General features: G+C 42.1%; 1 protein-coding gene across 3 annotated transcripts in view; it reads right to left on the reverse strand.

Moving 5' to 3' along the window:
* Positions 1 to 14768, reverse strand: part of EWSR1 (EWS RNA binding protein 1) — a 27324-nt gene continuing 12556 nt past the window's right edge. The window contains exons 6-17 of one of the 3 annotated variants that reach the window (XM_015083638.3): positions 14451 to 14618; positions 12495 to 12706; positions 11275 to 11455; positions 8468 to 8502; positions 7900 to 7932; positions 7464 to 7582; positions 3286 to 3415; positions 2311 to 2433; positions 1642 to 1804; positions 1126 to 1223; positions 573 to 825; positions 1 to 418 (exon numbers count right to left, since the gene is read on the reverse strand). In XM_015083638.3, coding sequence (XP_014939124.1) covers positions 379 to 418; positions 573 to 825; positions 1126 to 1223; positions 1642 to 1804; positions 2311 to 2433; positions 3286 to 3415; positions 7464 to 7582; positions 7900 to 7932; positions 8468 to 8502; positions 11275 to 11455; positions 12495 to 12706; positions 14451 to 14618 — 1555 coding nt within the window. In that variant the 3' untranslated portion in view covers positions 1 to 378. Of the gene's footprint in view, positions 419 to 572; positions 826 to 1125; positions 1224 to 1641; positions 1805 to 2310; positions 2434 to 3285; positions 3416 to 7463; positions 7583 to 7899; positions 7933 to 8467; positions 8506 to 9319; positions 9636 to 11274; positions 11456 to 12494; positions 12707 to 14450; positions 14619 to 14768 lie in introns of those variants that run through there. The other 2 variants (XM_015083637.3, XM_015083639.3) reach the window with 2 other exon arrangements.

Here is a 14768-nt window from a genome sequence, read left to right on the forward strand (position 1 = left end):
TGACTGTTTATAAACATTTGGAATTTTATTTAAAAAAAAAAAAAAAAACAAAAAAAACAAAAACATCACAACCATGAACATTGTTACAGTTAGAGGCCCTCTTGCTTCTCCACAATGATACTGAGCATGCTCACAAGGGGTTCCCATTGTTTAGTCTTAGTTAAACAACCATCTTTAAAAGAAGGAAAAAAAACTCGGCACACTACCATTTAACTTGTTTTAATGTTTCTTCACAAATGGTGAAAAATACTAAAGTACAGACAAGGAATAATCATAATGTTGTGGCCAACATTATAAATATGGAATTATAAATTTAAAACATTTTCTGGTTTAAAAAATAAATCTGGTAGTCAATGCAGCTCTGCGGGGTCTCTGCGTCTAGTAGGGCCGGTCTCTGCGTTCCTGACGGTGCTCGCCTCTGCAAGGCGGAAAGGGGTGATGAGTTAGAGGAGGGGGAATGATAGGGAGCTTCCCACCCCCTCCCACTGGAGCCGGACCCACTCCAATCAGACAGGAAGGGGCTGTGGCCCCGACGCGCCCGGTAGCCGCAGCTGGTTTTCACCATCACATACTTATCCATTTTCCCGGGGCCTCCACGCCCGCCTCTTCTGCCTCCCATCTGTTCCATCAAAGGCCCAGGGGGCCCACCGGGGCCACCTCGTCTTCCTCCACCAAAGCCACCTCGGTCCATGCCCCGGCCACCACGGAAGCCACCTCTGTCTCCACCACGGCCACCTCTGAACATTCCACCAGGACCACCGCGGTCCATGAGGCCGCCTCTTCCTCCTCGCATGCCACCAGGGCCACCTCTGCCACGGTCACCACCTAAAATAAGGAAAAGGACAGATCAGCAGCAAGACATGATGGAGGCGGCTATGGACATGCCTCAGAGGCTGCTCAGGATCTGCGACCTCCTCCCAGAACAGAAACAAAGCAGATCCTTTACTTGATCTGAATATCTGGGCCATACTTTATTTAGGACTCGAGGACCCCACTGCCAAGATTGCACTTACTGCAATCATCAGCTTGGCCGTCAGCAGCAGGACTTTACTAAGTCCACCAAGTTAACAAGAGAGGTTTATAGTATGAAGAAGCTGAGGGGATGCTCCCAAAACCTATACCTACCCGGGGGTGGAAAGGGTGGTGGAAGGAAGCCTTCAGGCTTCGGGGCCTTACACTGGTTGCATTCTGTTCTCCAGGCGAAGTTCTGGTTTCCACACCCCCTGCATAAAATTGTATCACAACAGAAATCACCAACTGAACTAAGGAAGTTAATTAAGCAAAGGCACTCACTGTATTTCCACCAGCATAAATATACTGGGGTCTGGGTCAAACACCAGTAAGAGGGTCTGTCAACAGAAACTGGCTTTAGAGCCATCACCTCAGGCAGCAAGGCACCCAAACGACTGAGGTATGATCCAGAAAATGTCTGCAAAACCACACACCTGGACCCCAGGAGTCCACTGGAACCATGACTTCCTTCAGAAGGCCCCCCCATCCACCCCACCACAGAGCAATCTGGGTCCTCATTACAAAACCATCTAGACAAAAACCATCCAGTGGCCCTCCTCTCCACAGTGGGAATGGGTAAGATGTGACTTCACTAGTGCAGACTGTCAGTTTGTCAAGAGAAGTACATACGGATTGGGGCACTGCCAGTCTCCAGCTCGGTGCTGGACGTTTCCTCCTCCGGATGGGTTCCCCCGGGAACCCCGGGGCCCTCTTGGGGGAAAGCCACCTCTGTCTCCTCCACGGCCTCCCATGCGACCCATGGGGCCCCCAGGACCTCCTGGGCCCCCTGGACCTGCAATAAGAAAAGAGCCAGTCACCTCTCCACAGCACTAGATTTGCTGCAGGGAACACCCTAGCATTAAAGGCATTTGCAGAGAGCACAGCTGTCAACTGTCCCATCATCGGCCCCAGACATGAGGGCCCAGCCCTGTGCCTTCCACGCACATTATTTCAGTTAGCTCCCACAAACTGTACAAGAATAGGCATTTCATGCAGATGAAGAGACCCAAGCAAAATAAATATAAATAAATGGCAGCCCTGGGCTGATAGCCAGGCAGTGGTTCCCAGGCACGCCAGCACCCCCCTACCCATCCGGCCAAAAAACCCGTTCTTCTCTTCCTTTCATTCCTGCAAACTTTTGCTGTTGGTATTTAGTGGTTCAGTATTAATTCTACACACCTTCTTACTATTTCTAACGGGCTTGTTTACATTCTAGAAATCAAGTTTCTCAAAGACAAGTGTGCCATAAAATGCCCAAAGCAACACAGAAGCAGCTCAGGGAAGGTGTCTGGTAAATACCTCCACGGAGCGGTGGCGGCATCCCCCGGCCCTCACGGGGAGGCATACCACCCCGCATGCTGTTCATTGGAGGCTTCTTCCGAGCAAGAGAAACCTTAAGTTTGCTCCCTTGAAAATCTTTCCCTGGAATAAGAGAACAGAATACCAGTTACTCCCAACTCTTCCCTCCTTGGGGGACTAGGCAAGGCTAGAACACTCCTTGCTCACAATCCACCACCACCACACTCATCCCCTCAACCCCAGCGCAGCACACGTGCTCCACCCACACTCTGCTCTAAGATCGTCAGTGGCAAGGCCATAAACACCTTCAAAAGCAACCTCATAAACCTCTGTACCCTAAGCCAGGGGAAAACAAAGTGCACTGGCACCTGTGCCCAGAAAAGGGTGAGAAGTAGGGACAAGTGCATGAAAGTGGCGAAGAGAGAAGACCCAGGAGCTGTCCTCTGGCACTTTCAAGTTGGTTTTGTCTGCAGTGAAAACTCCAGAACCAATGCCAAAGGCCAAATGTATATATTGAAATGTATACTGGATTTCTGTGTGGTTGTCTGTACCTCCTGATACTCGTGCTTAGAGAAGCATCTACAACTTTAAGCAAGGTGCATTTGTAATAATAATGACTCAAAATAAAGAATCTCCTAATCCAGGGCCAGCAACTGGGCCCTCCCATGGCAGAAGGGAGCCAGGCATGTAGCTTCCCAACAGCCATCCAGTGCTCCTCTAGCACAGACAGAGGGTCTTCTGGCTCCTACGGCTCTCAAGTTCCTCCTTCCCACCATTCCTTCTAGTCACGCAGAGGGAGAACAGATCCTTGTCCCTAAAATTACTTCAGAGAACGATATTCTAACATACATCAGCAAGACCCTTGCTTCACCTGCAGGCTGATACACACATCTACTCTAAGACCTTCAGTGTGCCCCAGGGCAGGTGGAGTTAAGAATGCCAGTGAGCACCCCCTGTTGACTCTAGAGCTCCTACCATCAAACCACTCCACGGCCGCCTTGGCAGTTGGTGGGTCTTCATAGGACACTGTAGCATCGCCTTTGGGCTTTCCTGTTTCCTTGTCCAAGTAGATATGGATCATGGGTTGTCCGGTTCTCTTGTTCATCTAGGCACAAAATAGCACAGTTAGGCTTCTTTGGGGGGAAATAAAGCCCATGCAAAATTTAGATAAGCCCGTGGATCGTCCAAAGCAGTAATTTTTCCACACACACGCACATTTAGTAGGATGTTAGTTTATCTCCTGAGTACTGAAATTATGGGTGGCTGATCTAAATTGCCATAACATATACACTTAGGTGATTTTTTTTCCCCTTAGGCGTAGGGATCATGAAAACCAAAACATGCCTTAAGTTCTGAAGTGTGTCAATGAACAATATAGGTTCCGTTCTTTCCCTAGTTGTCATTCTGCTGGTGTCCTTGCACCTGCCCGACATTTTGTGTGTCCATACTAACAGGCACCTGGTCAGAGCAGCCACCTCTTATAATGTGACAGTCAGGCTTTGATGCCATCACATAAGCTATGTCTCGCTTAAGGAAAAATCTTCCTTAAATCATTACAGGTCTGAGTGTGCTAGAAGCATTCTTGATTACGTCTAACACAGCCAATTTTTCCTCCAGAGCTAGAACACATCACTAGCTTTTCAGGTGAACACCAGATGCAATGAGATTGTATTCAGGAGCCACACTGTACAAGAATATGGCTTCATGTGTTTTTTGCATTAAATGTGCATATGATCAAAGTCTAATCTATACATGTTTGTTTATACACGTAGTGATACCTAAGAGTACTGACATAGAAGGCTTTCTTTTTTTTTAAAAGAAAGATAACTTTTGTAAGATTATGTACAGATATCTATATTTTTATAAATAACATACACAGATTGAAAAGAAACATGGAAATAGCGGTATGAATGATGGGCTATGTGTGTTTTTTTTAAAGGGTTATTTATTTTGAGAGAGACAGCACAGGTGTACAAGTGGGGGAGGGGCAAAGAGAGAGGGAGAGAGAATCCCAAGCAGGCTCCACACTCAGCATGGAGCCAGCCGACGTGAGGCTCAATCTCATGAAGGCAAGATCACCTGAGCTGACATTCAAGAGTCAGATGCTCAAGTGACTGAGCCACCCAGACGCCCCTTGGGCTATGTATTTTTAAAATCTCCTTTATTTTACAAAATTCAAAGTATACACTACTTTCTAAACTAGGAAAAAACCCCATGTACCCAAATAAACAACATGCCATATACATCACAAGTAGAGAGAAATCTTCATTATGTAAGTGTTAAGATCTACCAGAATCAACCCTATTTCTATCAGTTACAACCACCACAAAATATCATTTGAAAATGACCATTAACTAAAAAAAAATCTAAAAATAAAACTAACGAAGACTTGCAAAACCTTATTAAGGACACAGTCTTTATTAAAGACCTAAATAAATGGGCATAGGATATTCATGGAAAAAACTACTCAGTATTATAAAAATGTCAATTCTCCTCAAACTGTCTTACAGATTCAATAAATACCCAACTGGGGTTTTTAAAGAACTTCCTAAATGGAAATGTACACAGAAGAGCAAGCAGTAAATAGCAAAGCATTCCTGAGGAAAAAGAACAAAACTGAAGAATTCGCTTGGTATTTGCAGATCTCAAGACTTGGCATAAAAATAATGAGCTCTGCTATCATTAGCACAGGCTCATACAAATGAACCCGAAGTATACAAGATATGTTATGTGACTGATACAGTCTATACCATCCAGGAAAGGACAGATCTTTCAATAAACGTTGCCAGAACACAAGGTCTTACGAATAGAAAAAGAAGACACAAACCAGTAAGGACAAGACTGGTAAGTTCAACTACACAAAGAGCTTCCATTCATCCCAAGAAAAGGAGTTAAAGGCTGGGAGAATACATCTGCAGTATCAGACAAGGATCAGCCTTCAGAGAATATAAAGAACTATAGGCAGAACAACAAATAACAATCCAATGAAAAATGAGCATAAGACTAACAGGCATTTCACAAAAGATAGCATGCAATTAGAACATGATTAGCAATCAGGGCAAGTCAAATTAAAACCACATTTCCATTTTCTTAAAGTAGATTGGCTTAAACTAAAGATTCGGGAGATTCCCAGTGGCAGTGAGGATGTGGTGAATGTGGTATCAGGAATGCTGGCGGAATTGAAGTTGCTCAGCTGTACTCTTGTGAAGTTAAACATGCACACCTTAAGAACCAGCAATTCTATGCCTGGGTACAGTCGATCCTCATTATTCATGGTTCAATATTTGCAAATTTGCCTACTTGCTAAAATTTAGAACTCCAAACCCAATACTTGTAGCACTTTTGTGGTTACCTGTACACATGCACAGAGGGACAAAAATTTATGCTGCCTGATGCATGTGTTCCAGCTGACCTCCAGAGACACACTGCCTCCTCATTCCAGCTCTCTCTAGATAAGACCAGGGGATGGAGACTGTAGGGGACAGGGCAGTGTAGTGCAAGAAGTTCTGGCCCTGGGGCCGGTTAGATGAATTTGAATGTCAACTCAGGCAAGTCATTTAACACTTCAGAACCTCACTTTCTCTTTGTAAGAGTAAAGAGAATCTCAGGGTGAATTGTTTTTAGAATTTATGATTATAATCTATGTGAGATGTGTGTATACAGCTGTGTACAAACTTTCCCTAGGAGCAGTGGTTGAGCATTCATTAATTCAGTATTTTGTAGTGACTTTACAGAACTTAACTACTGCAAGTAAGTGCACTGTGCCCCAGTAGTGTACAAGAATGTTCACTGCATCATGGGCTGTAGACTAAAAACTTAGAAATAACCCAACTGTCTATTAGAGAATATATGAATAACTTGTGAAGTATTTACAAATGAACAAGACTCTCCCCCAAAATTTTTTAAATCTTAGATTAGTATTTTTTTTAAGTTTATTTATTTTGAGAGAGAGAGAGAGAAAGGGAGGGAGAGAGGGAGAGGGAGAGAGAATATGAATCCCAAGCAGGCACCACACCCAGCAGAGCCTGATGTGGGGCTTGATCCCACGAACTCGGAAATTGTGACGTGAGCTGAAATCAAGCATCTGATGCTTAACTGAGCAAACCACATGCCCCTTCCCAAACTTTGGGATTTCTGACCTGGGGACCCCCAGTCCCTTCTCAAAACCCTAATCTCTCTTAGTTTTCCCCACGTAAGGAATAACCCAACCACCACTGCAATAGCTCAGATCAAAACTTTCTGGTCACACCAGTTTTGTTGAGCTCCTCGGACCTTCTGCCTTGCTACTCCCTCCATTTTTCTGAAAAGCCTTCCCGATTCTGAACTATACAGCTCTATTCGTTTTACCCCAGTCCTCCTTGCTGTATTTACTTTTCCTCCATAACATCATCTAACATACTGTATTTCTTTTTACTATGTTCCCTATACGTGAACTCCAAGGGTTTCTATCTGCCCATTCCTGTATTCCCAGAATACCGCTGCCTTACAGTACCATCTAATAAACATTCTCCAATACTAAGCATACGTCTACGAAAAAAAAAGGGAGAGGTAAGATTTGGGATGGGAGTGTTGACAAGGGATAAAAGTGGAAAAGAAATATGCCACATACACTTAAAGCTCTACTACTTACACCGGGAAGAATATAAATGTTCACTATTTTAAAACTGTTATGTTATATTCTGTATTTCACAAAAAGTAGTGTCCATGTAAGTATTCTTATAAGTAACTGACAATGATAAACAAAGGACTGAGTTGTTGCGGTGCCAAGGTGGTTCAGTCAGTTAAGCGTCTGACTTCGGCTCAGGTCATAATCTCTCAGTTCAAGGGTTTGAGCCTGCTTCGGATTCTGTGTCTCCCTCCCTCTCTCTGCCCCTCCTCTGCTCACGCTCTCTCAAAAATAAGTAAATATTAAAAACAAATTAAAGAAAGGACTGAGTTGTTAAGTATACCCAAACCATGTTTAGCATTTCTTTTCCACATAAAATAAAGTTTTTTTTGTATTTTAAGGAGCAAACTACAACACACTAAGAAAAGTCAGGCAACTTCAGAAGCAGTCAGATCTTCAGAAACATTCAACATCAACTATGTCTCTATGAAGTAAATGCCTAGTGACTGGAAGATCTGTCAGCTCACATGGTTATGCTTTTACTCACCTTAACAACTCCACACTGCTTAAAGAAGTCTGCCAGATCATCCAGAGTCACATTGTCATTTAAGCCTTGCACATAAATTGCACTGTTGTCAGAGTCTTCATCTGGATCTACAGGTGGGCCTTCCAGAAAAAAGACAGAAGGGAGTTATTGTCCTGTATCTACATGGACTAATTAAGCCACTAGTCACTACTACTCACTGGTAATTATCACAAAGCTAAGAGAACTACCAGCCACACTAACAAGAATGCCTTGGAACTTGTGGTTTCCTTTGTCTAAGGCTATTACGGAGTAGACGCTCATGAGAAAGGGAGCCCAAACTGCTCCCGACAGCAAAAATATCACACCGATCTGTCAGGCTGCTGAGCTCCAGCACACACTTAACTTCTGTGCTGTTTGTTTATAAAGCAAGATACAAAATTCAAGAGTTCAAAATTACCTAGATCAAGATCTGGTCCTTCGTCCATGGGTCCTGCCAACCAGGAAAGATCACATAAGATACTATTAGTGCACGTCTTGCAAGCTACAAACCTTACAAACACACATAGCTATCTACTATACCACCATTTGATGGGGCTTCATTAAATTCAAAAAGACCCGCACTGCTAAAATGGAGCAGTGCCCCTTTAAACATTTGTGAAAGATTTGCTAGGGTTTTGCTTTTTCTTTGCTGGTTTGCTTTTAAACCATTAACCAAATACACTCTCAATGCTTATGTGCCAAATTAGTGTTAAATTTAAGTCAAAAATTTTCCTCTAAACAAACCAAATTTAAAAAATGGATTCTCCCCCATATTACAGAAGCAGTTGCTCAATACTTCAAGTTACCCTTTGTTTTGTAACCATAGGTTAACCTTATTACCCCTAAGACAATGCCGGCAGTACCCATTAGTCTCTTTGTATAGATCATTTTTAAACCGCTTATGAAACTAATAAAAAATTATAGTTTTCTAAAAACTGACTGTATTTTTTTTTAAACACTATCCATGGTAATACTCAAAAACTTACCACCAGGCTTATTGAAGCCACCTCGCTCTCCAGCGCTGCTGGGGGGATAAACGAAGAAATGAAGGCCTTTCCCTTTAAAAGCCAGTACCGCTCTGAGCCTTGGGGGGGCTCGTGGGGAAGAAGGGCACTGGCTAAACACATCTCCAAACAATGCATCTCTCTCATCTTGTCACTATGCCTTTCTTCAGGGCAGCTTGCTCAAATTTTCTTTATATACAACCTTGCTTGTCTGATTGTACACACCAGTGTGGTTGGTTCCTTTCATTTCGGGGGCTGGTATTAATAGTGCAATACTTGGCAAATTAGGGGAAGAAAACAGATCCCAACACCCACCCCATCGGCTGAAAAACAGGGAGAGCTTGGTTGTAGAGTGGAGCAACAAAGCTGGGGCAACTGCTTTCCATGTTCATAAAGGTGCACCCTCAACCTCTCCTAGGGGAGAGCCCAGGGAGGCTTCCTAACAAGTCACAGTATAATCAAGCAGGAGACAACCACATTAAACGCCTACAACACACATCAGAGGACGCATCCAGCCAATCTTCAGCATAAAGCTATACATTTCAGGGCACTAATGGGTTTAACAATTGCTGTGAAAGGAGAATTTACAACAAATACCAAGGCTCAACAGACTGGGGGTGCAACTTTATAGACATGTCAGTTGAGAACAGAGATGACAGTAGTATAATATTACTGCCTCACATACTGTAAACAGGGGGAGGGAATATGCTGGGCCTTTTGTTTTTTCTTTAAAATTAAATAAAGGCAGCTCCCCAGTGGGAGGCCTTGAGCTTTTCCTAACCAGTATTGCACCTTTAATACCTGAATATACAGTTTCAAGCTGTTGCATGCAGCTTTCTTTCCTTTTTAAAAGTACACACCATAAAATGTTCTCTCTCTTTAAACACAAAAGTTTACACTTTAATGTTACACAATTCTAGAGTATTATACCTCCTCTGGTTCATTACCAAATAACAAGTATGCAGTTACCAAAGTTACAGAAGGATTCCATTTATACAATGAATACATTTTGTTAAAAATATTCTATGTATATTTTTCCTCTCCATATGGACACCGTGTCTAGTCCCACTTTTCATTATGCTGCCGGCTGAGTACTGAGTACGGGTACTTTTTAAGTATTGAAGTGTATACAAGGCTCTCACTTTGTAACCTGTAGCATATAAATGCGACAAAGCATGTTAAAAAGTTTCCACGTTTAACAGCCAATGAAAATATCAAAATACTGAGGCAATGAAAAAGGGCATGTTAACAACATTGAGTGCCTTACCTGCTGAAGACACTGAAAACCATCACCACACCACAGTAAAAAAGAGGGAGGGGAGAATGCCCCTGTCCTGTCCCCAAGGAATCCAACTGACTGCTTCACAGTCAGTTGAAAAACCTGTGGGAAAGCCACGATTTTTTCTATGGCTCCAGGAGAGACTTCTCATCCAGAAAGAGGGGATCCCTCTATTAGCAAAGTCTAGCAAAATTAGTAGAATTATTACTTCTGGAGTATTAAAATGAGCGAACTTGTAATTGGTTTTGCAATTGAAAAATTCTAAGAATTCTAGGTGATTGGAGACGTGATGATAGTAATTTCAAGTGTCTACATCTATTTTAAAACATCCATATAAAGAAGTGAAACCTTTATAATGGAATGATTTTCTCCAAATCAGACTGATTTTACTTTTTACCAAATTGTTCATAAATTTTTGTATTTTGTCAAGTAACGGCTTCTTCCAATAAAGATTTCACCAAAGACTTTAAGTTATGCAGAATATGCAAAGTGGTATGTTCAATCAGTATCTTTCAACAGTAAACAGATTTGCTAATATAAAAATCAGAGATCAACTTTTATTCTAATTTTGAAGTCCACTTCTATATATATATATATACATATAAAAATCCTATCCAGTTTTTCCTTGAACCAACAGTGGCACCGATTCCAATATACATAATATGTAACATTCTGCATAACTTTTTTTACTAATTTATATAGGGACAGAACACACACAGAACTAAACCTTCTGGATTATGTTAACCACCAACATTATACCTCACCTTCATCAAAGTACAGACACCAGAAAGGGGAGAAGGGACGGGAGAAGGGAGGGGAGGGGCAGGCACAGGTAGCAGGGTTATTATATTGATCTAAACAAAGTTTTCTAAACCAGATTGTGCCATTAATCAAAATGGTCAAACTGATTTAGACTTCTCAAGATCTCCAATGGGGAGTGATCCTGTAATTATATACATTACTCTGCAAAAAGCTATTGGACTTTTCTGTGTACCAGGTGCACCTCAGGGTTACAGGACCAATATCTTCATCATTATGTTCAACAGTTGCGAGTACAAACAGAAGTTGGGGACAAACACCGGAAAACAGCTGCTCTCCTTTTCTGCAGTATATATATATATATATACACCAGGTGTTTCAAGACAACCATTCAGAGGCCATTAGTTAAAAACCTAGGGGTGTTAGAAGGTTGTGTGTGTTCCATCCCGAGTCTATTACCCACAGAGGCTTTTGACCTCTGGAAACCATGAAGGGAACTGAAAGCTCTAGTTTCAAAACCATTCTTTATTCTCCCCAACCCAACTAAGTAGATTGGCAGGGAAAAAAGCAAACTGCCACTTAATCTATGCCACAAAGATGACATTTCCATGTTTTAGAAGATGGCCTGGGCTCAACAGATTGTCCATGGAAATGTAGAAATAAATTTCTTATGTCTTTCAGTCCCTTCTTTCCATTGAAAATCCTATGGATGAAACAAAATTAAGTAAAAGGATAAAAGGTTTGCTCTTACCCCATTCCACCGCGTCCTCCTCCCCGCCCACCTCTGCTCATGCCTCCACGATCAAATCCCCCTCTTCCCCTGCCCCGGTTATCAGGGCCACTCATGCTCCGGTTCTCTCCTGGTCCGGAAAATCCTCCAGACTCCTGCCCATAAACACCCATGCTACTGGGGTGGTCCTGTCGGAATGAACCTGAGGAAAGAGTCACATCTGTAAGCCATGGACCAGCATTTGAACCACTGCCTGTTGTACTTTCTCCTGGAATCACAGAATTCTCAATTGCAAGGCACTAACCAAGGCACTATCTTCTTCACACCTGACAAGGCACATCTATCAGTAGGCTCTTATAAGTTTAACCAAAACTGCTAATTCATCAAGTGAAATAACCTTACATAGTTACCCTAGAATAAACCACCCAAACAAACAAAAGCCCCCTGGCCAACAGTTTGTAAGGTTTTGTATCCTAAGATGTCTTCAAAAGCTGCTGCTTTAAACTACTCTCAAAAACAAAAACAGAGCCAGGTTTCTTAGGGCTTTAGAATACTGCCCCATCAAGCAGCACTACTCATTTCATAGCCATAATGAAACATGCCCATGGGTAGAGTTTAGTTAAAAAAACACTTAAAAAAAAAAAAAAAAAAAAAAAAAAAAAAAAAAAAAAAAAAAAAAGCAACAACAAAACACCCCAAAACCTCAAAACAAAAATCCCCCAACAATCCGGGTAAAAATTAAATTGTGAAACAGCAGTTTTGAATTTTTGGTTATTTCTCCACGTCAAACTAAGTGTTCTGTGAGAAGGACTTTTTTTTTCTTTACAGATGTGAACAAAAACCAAAAACAAAACCTAGCATTTTTTAGACTATCAAAATTGCAGTAGTCTTCAACAGCTACCTGCTCATGTCCTTCTAATGAGTTGTGGTGGGCAGGCCACAGGAATGCCAGCTTCACTCACTGTATGTAACCTCAAAGAGAGCAAAGCTGGCAGTCTTAACATGTGTGCTCTGGTCAGTTACAAACTCTCTTTTCTCTCTTTTGCAAGGCATACTAACAACAACTAAACTGGAGAAAAGCACTCATGTCTTTAGTGGGACATCCAAGTGGTTAGCCAGGATGCTACATCCTAAAGATGCATCCTGGAGTCTGAAAGTAAACAATTGTAAAGAGCATTTCCCCACGTTCAGAAACTCCAAACATAATCATTCTTATTTGGTTTTCTCTCTTAGCAACTCACTCTGCTGCCCGTAGCTGCTGCTCTGTTGGCTATATTGACTTGGAGCCTGGCTGTAGGATCCAGTTTGGGGGGGATAACTAGTGGGCGGCTGCTGCCCATAGCTGCTTTGTTGACCATAGCTACTCTGCTGTCCATAGCTGCTCGGCTGCCCATAGGTGTTCTGCTGAGAGTAACTGCTCTGATCATAACTAGTCGGCTGTGTAGAGGAATAGCTGAAAGAAAAAAAAAAGCTTTTTAGAGAGGCTTGTTATTTCTTCAAGCCCCCTTTAATCAAGAGACATTCAAAGCATGTGACATAGAAACACTCAAAAATGCACTTACTTTCTACATATCAACAGTTTGAATTCAAAATAAGCAAATATTTTTGTATTTGGAACAATAAAGCTTTAAATGCACAAGAGAGGAAAATACCGAAAACCTATCTAGTATACAACATACGACCCTAAGAGTCTCCTCTTCTACTTTGCACCCCATTAAAACCAGAGTTATTTTTAATTAAATTCAAGGCCAATTTGGGAGTTTAGGTGCTTCCTGGATTAAGGGAAGAATACATAGGGCATGCTGACCCAGTGAAAAAGCCACCAAGGAAAAGGAGGTAGTTAAGTATGGCAGCTCTAAGCCTGGCTCCAACAATTCCCTTCAGTCATGACAGTGATTTTTCAGAAGGTACAAGACTGCTTGGTGTGTGTGTGTGTGTGGTCACACAAATATGGCAATTTTCTCTTGACAATTTGTCCCAAGTTTCAAACTATTTTTCTATGTACGGTATATAGTTTTAAACTTTTAGACATGTCTGATCGATCATCTATGAAATCTGGGCATTAATGAAGGAAAGATGGAGAAGAAAACTTCAGAATTAAGACACTATACAAAAAGCATCAGAAGTTCTTCATCTGCTGACATGGCAACCACATGTCAGGGAAACTAAACCAAGATACCTTCTTGCATAGAAATAAACCTTGAAAAGAACTATTAAACTTTAGACGAACTATGATAATGAAGAAAACAAAACAAAACAACCCCATCATATTAGAAGTACAGTTAAACTAAGCCTCTACCACCACACCCAACAGCATGGCTATACAGACCCAACAGCCTCTCTTCACTAGGTGCACCTATTCAATGGGCCACATTAACTACTTGCAGCAGAACAGGCGCAACTGGGCTCTGTGAAGAACTCTTGCTGTAAGCCTGCCCATTGCTGCTCCAAGTTGTGCACTTACCGGGTCAGCTGTATCTGCTTCTAAACCTGTTCACATCTGCTGTGCTCTACTGTGTAAACCAATGAAATTGAGTACAAAACAGGGAACTGCCACCTCTAGCAGAACTAAGTCAACACTTCAGGACACAATTCAGACAATTCATTTGAAAATTTGCTTCTAATTAAACCGTGAGCGAGAAAACGTGCAGTTCTTTCCTCTACTATTAAAAGAAACCCAAACTAGACATTACAGCTGCTGGTGTGGTTAACCTAAGACAGAAAATGTTGAATAAGCCTGTAGACAAAAGTAAAGGCCCTGGCCCGATCATTAAAGGACTTGTGCATGAACGGACCTCTGAATTAAGTCAAATATGAAATGATTACAGTGAAGTTTCTTTTCTTTTTTATGTCCTGCACTTTATCCATCCAAACTGCATTGGAGAAGGTGGCTCCCATGGTTGGGTTTACCTGTTTTCATATACCTGTTTTTCATGCATCTGAATTAGCTAAAAGAGCAAAATTAAAAGGAAGAACCTGGAGTGGTAACAATGTTTTCATTTGTATTCAAGAGAAGAGAGTTACCGGCTGCCAGGTACTACTACAGGGACCTAAGACTAATTAATGTAATACTGCATGGCCAGGCTTAAACACTGAGAGAGTCAGATAACCCATTTCACCTAAGGAAGAAGCACGTCAACAGCCTGACAAAAACGATTTTGTTATTCTACTAGCTCACTGGTCAGGAGGATACTGACCTGGTAGGAGGATAAGATGGTGGTGCCGTGACTGGCTGCATGGGGTAGCTCCCAGGTACCTGGGGATAACTGTAGTTACTCTGTCCATATCCTAGGCTGGGCTGGTTGTAACCCCCTGTGCTAGATTGAGGTTGACTAGTCTCAGCGGGTTTGTTACCATCCTGCGGTCTAAAAGGAGAAATAAAAAAGTAAGACTTTTTCCCTCAACCATAAAACTCCCGGGAATAAGAACTCTACAACCTCGGAGCAACGTGCAATGGTAGGATTGAGCTTGGAAGTAAATACAATTGTGAAGTGACCTACATCAAACCCAGTGTT

Source organism: Acinonyx jubatus, chromosome D3 (genome assembly GCF_027475565.1).
Source record: "Acinonyx jubatus isolate Ajub_Pintada_27869175 chromosome D3, VMU_Ajub_asm_v1.0, whole genome shotgun sequence".
NCBI lineage: Eukaryota > Metazoa > Chordata > Mammalia > Carnivora > Felidae > Acinonyx > Acinonyx jubatus.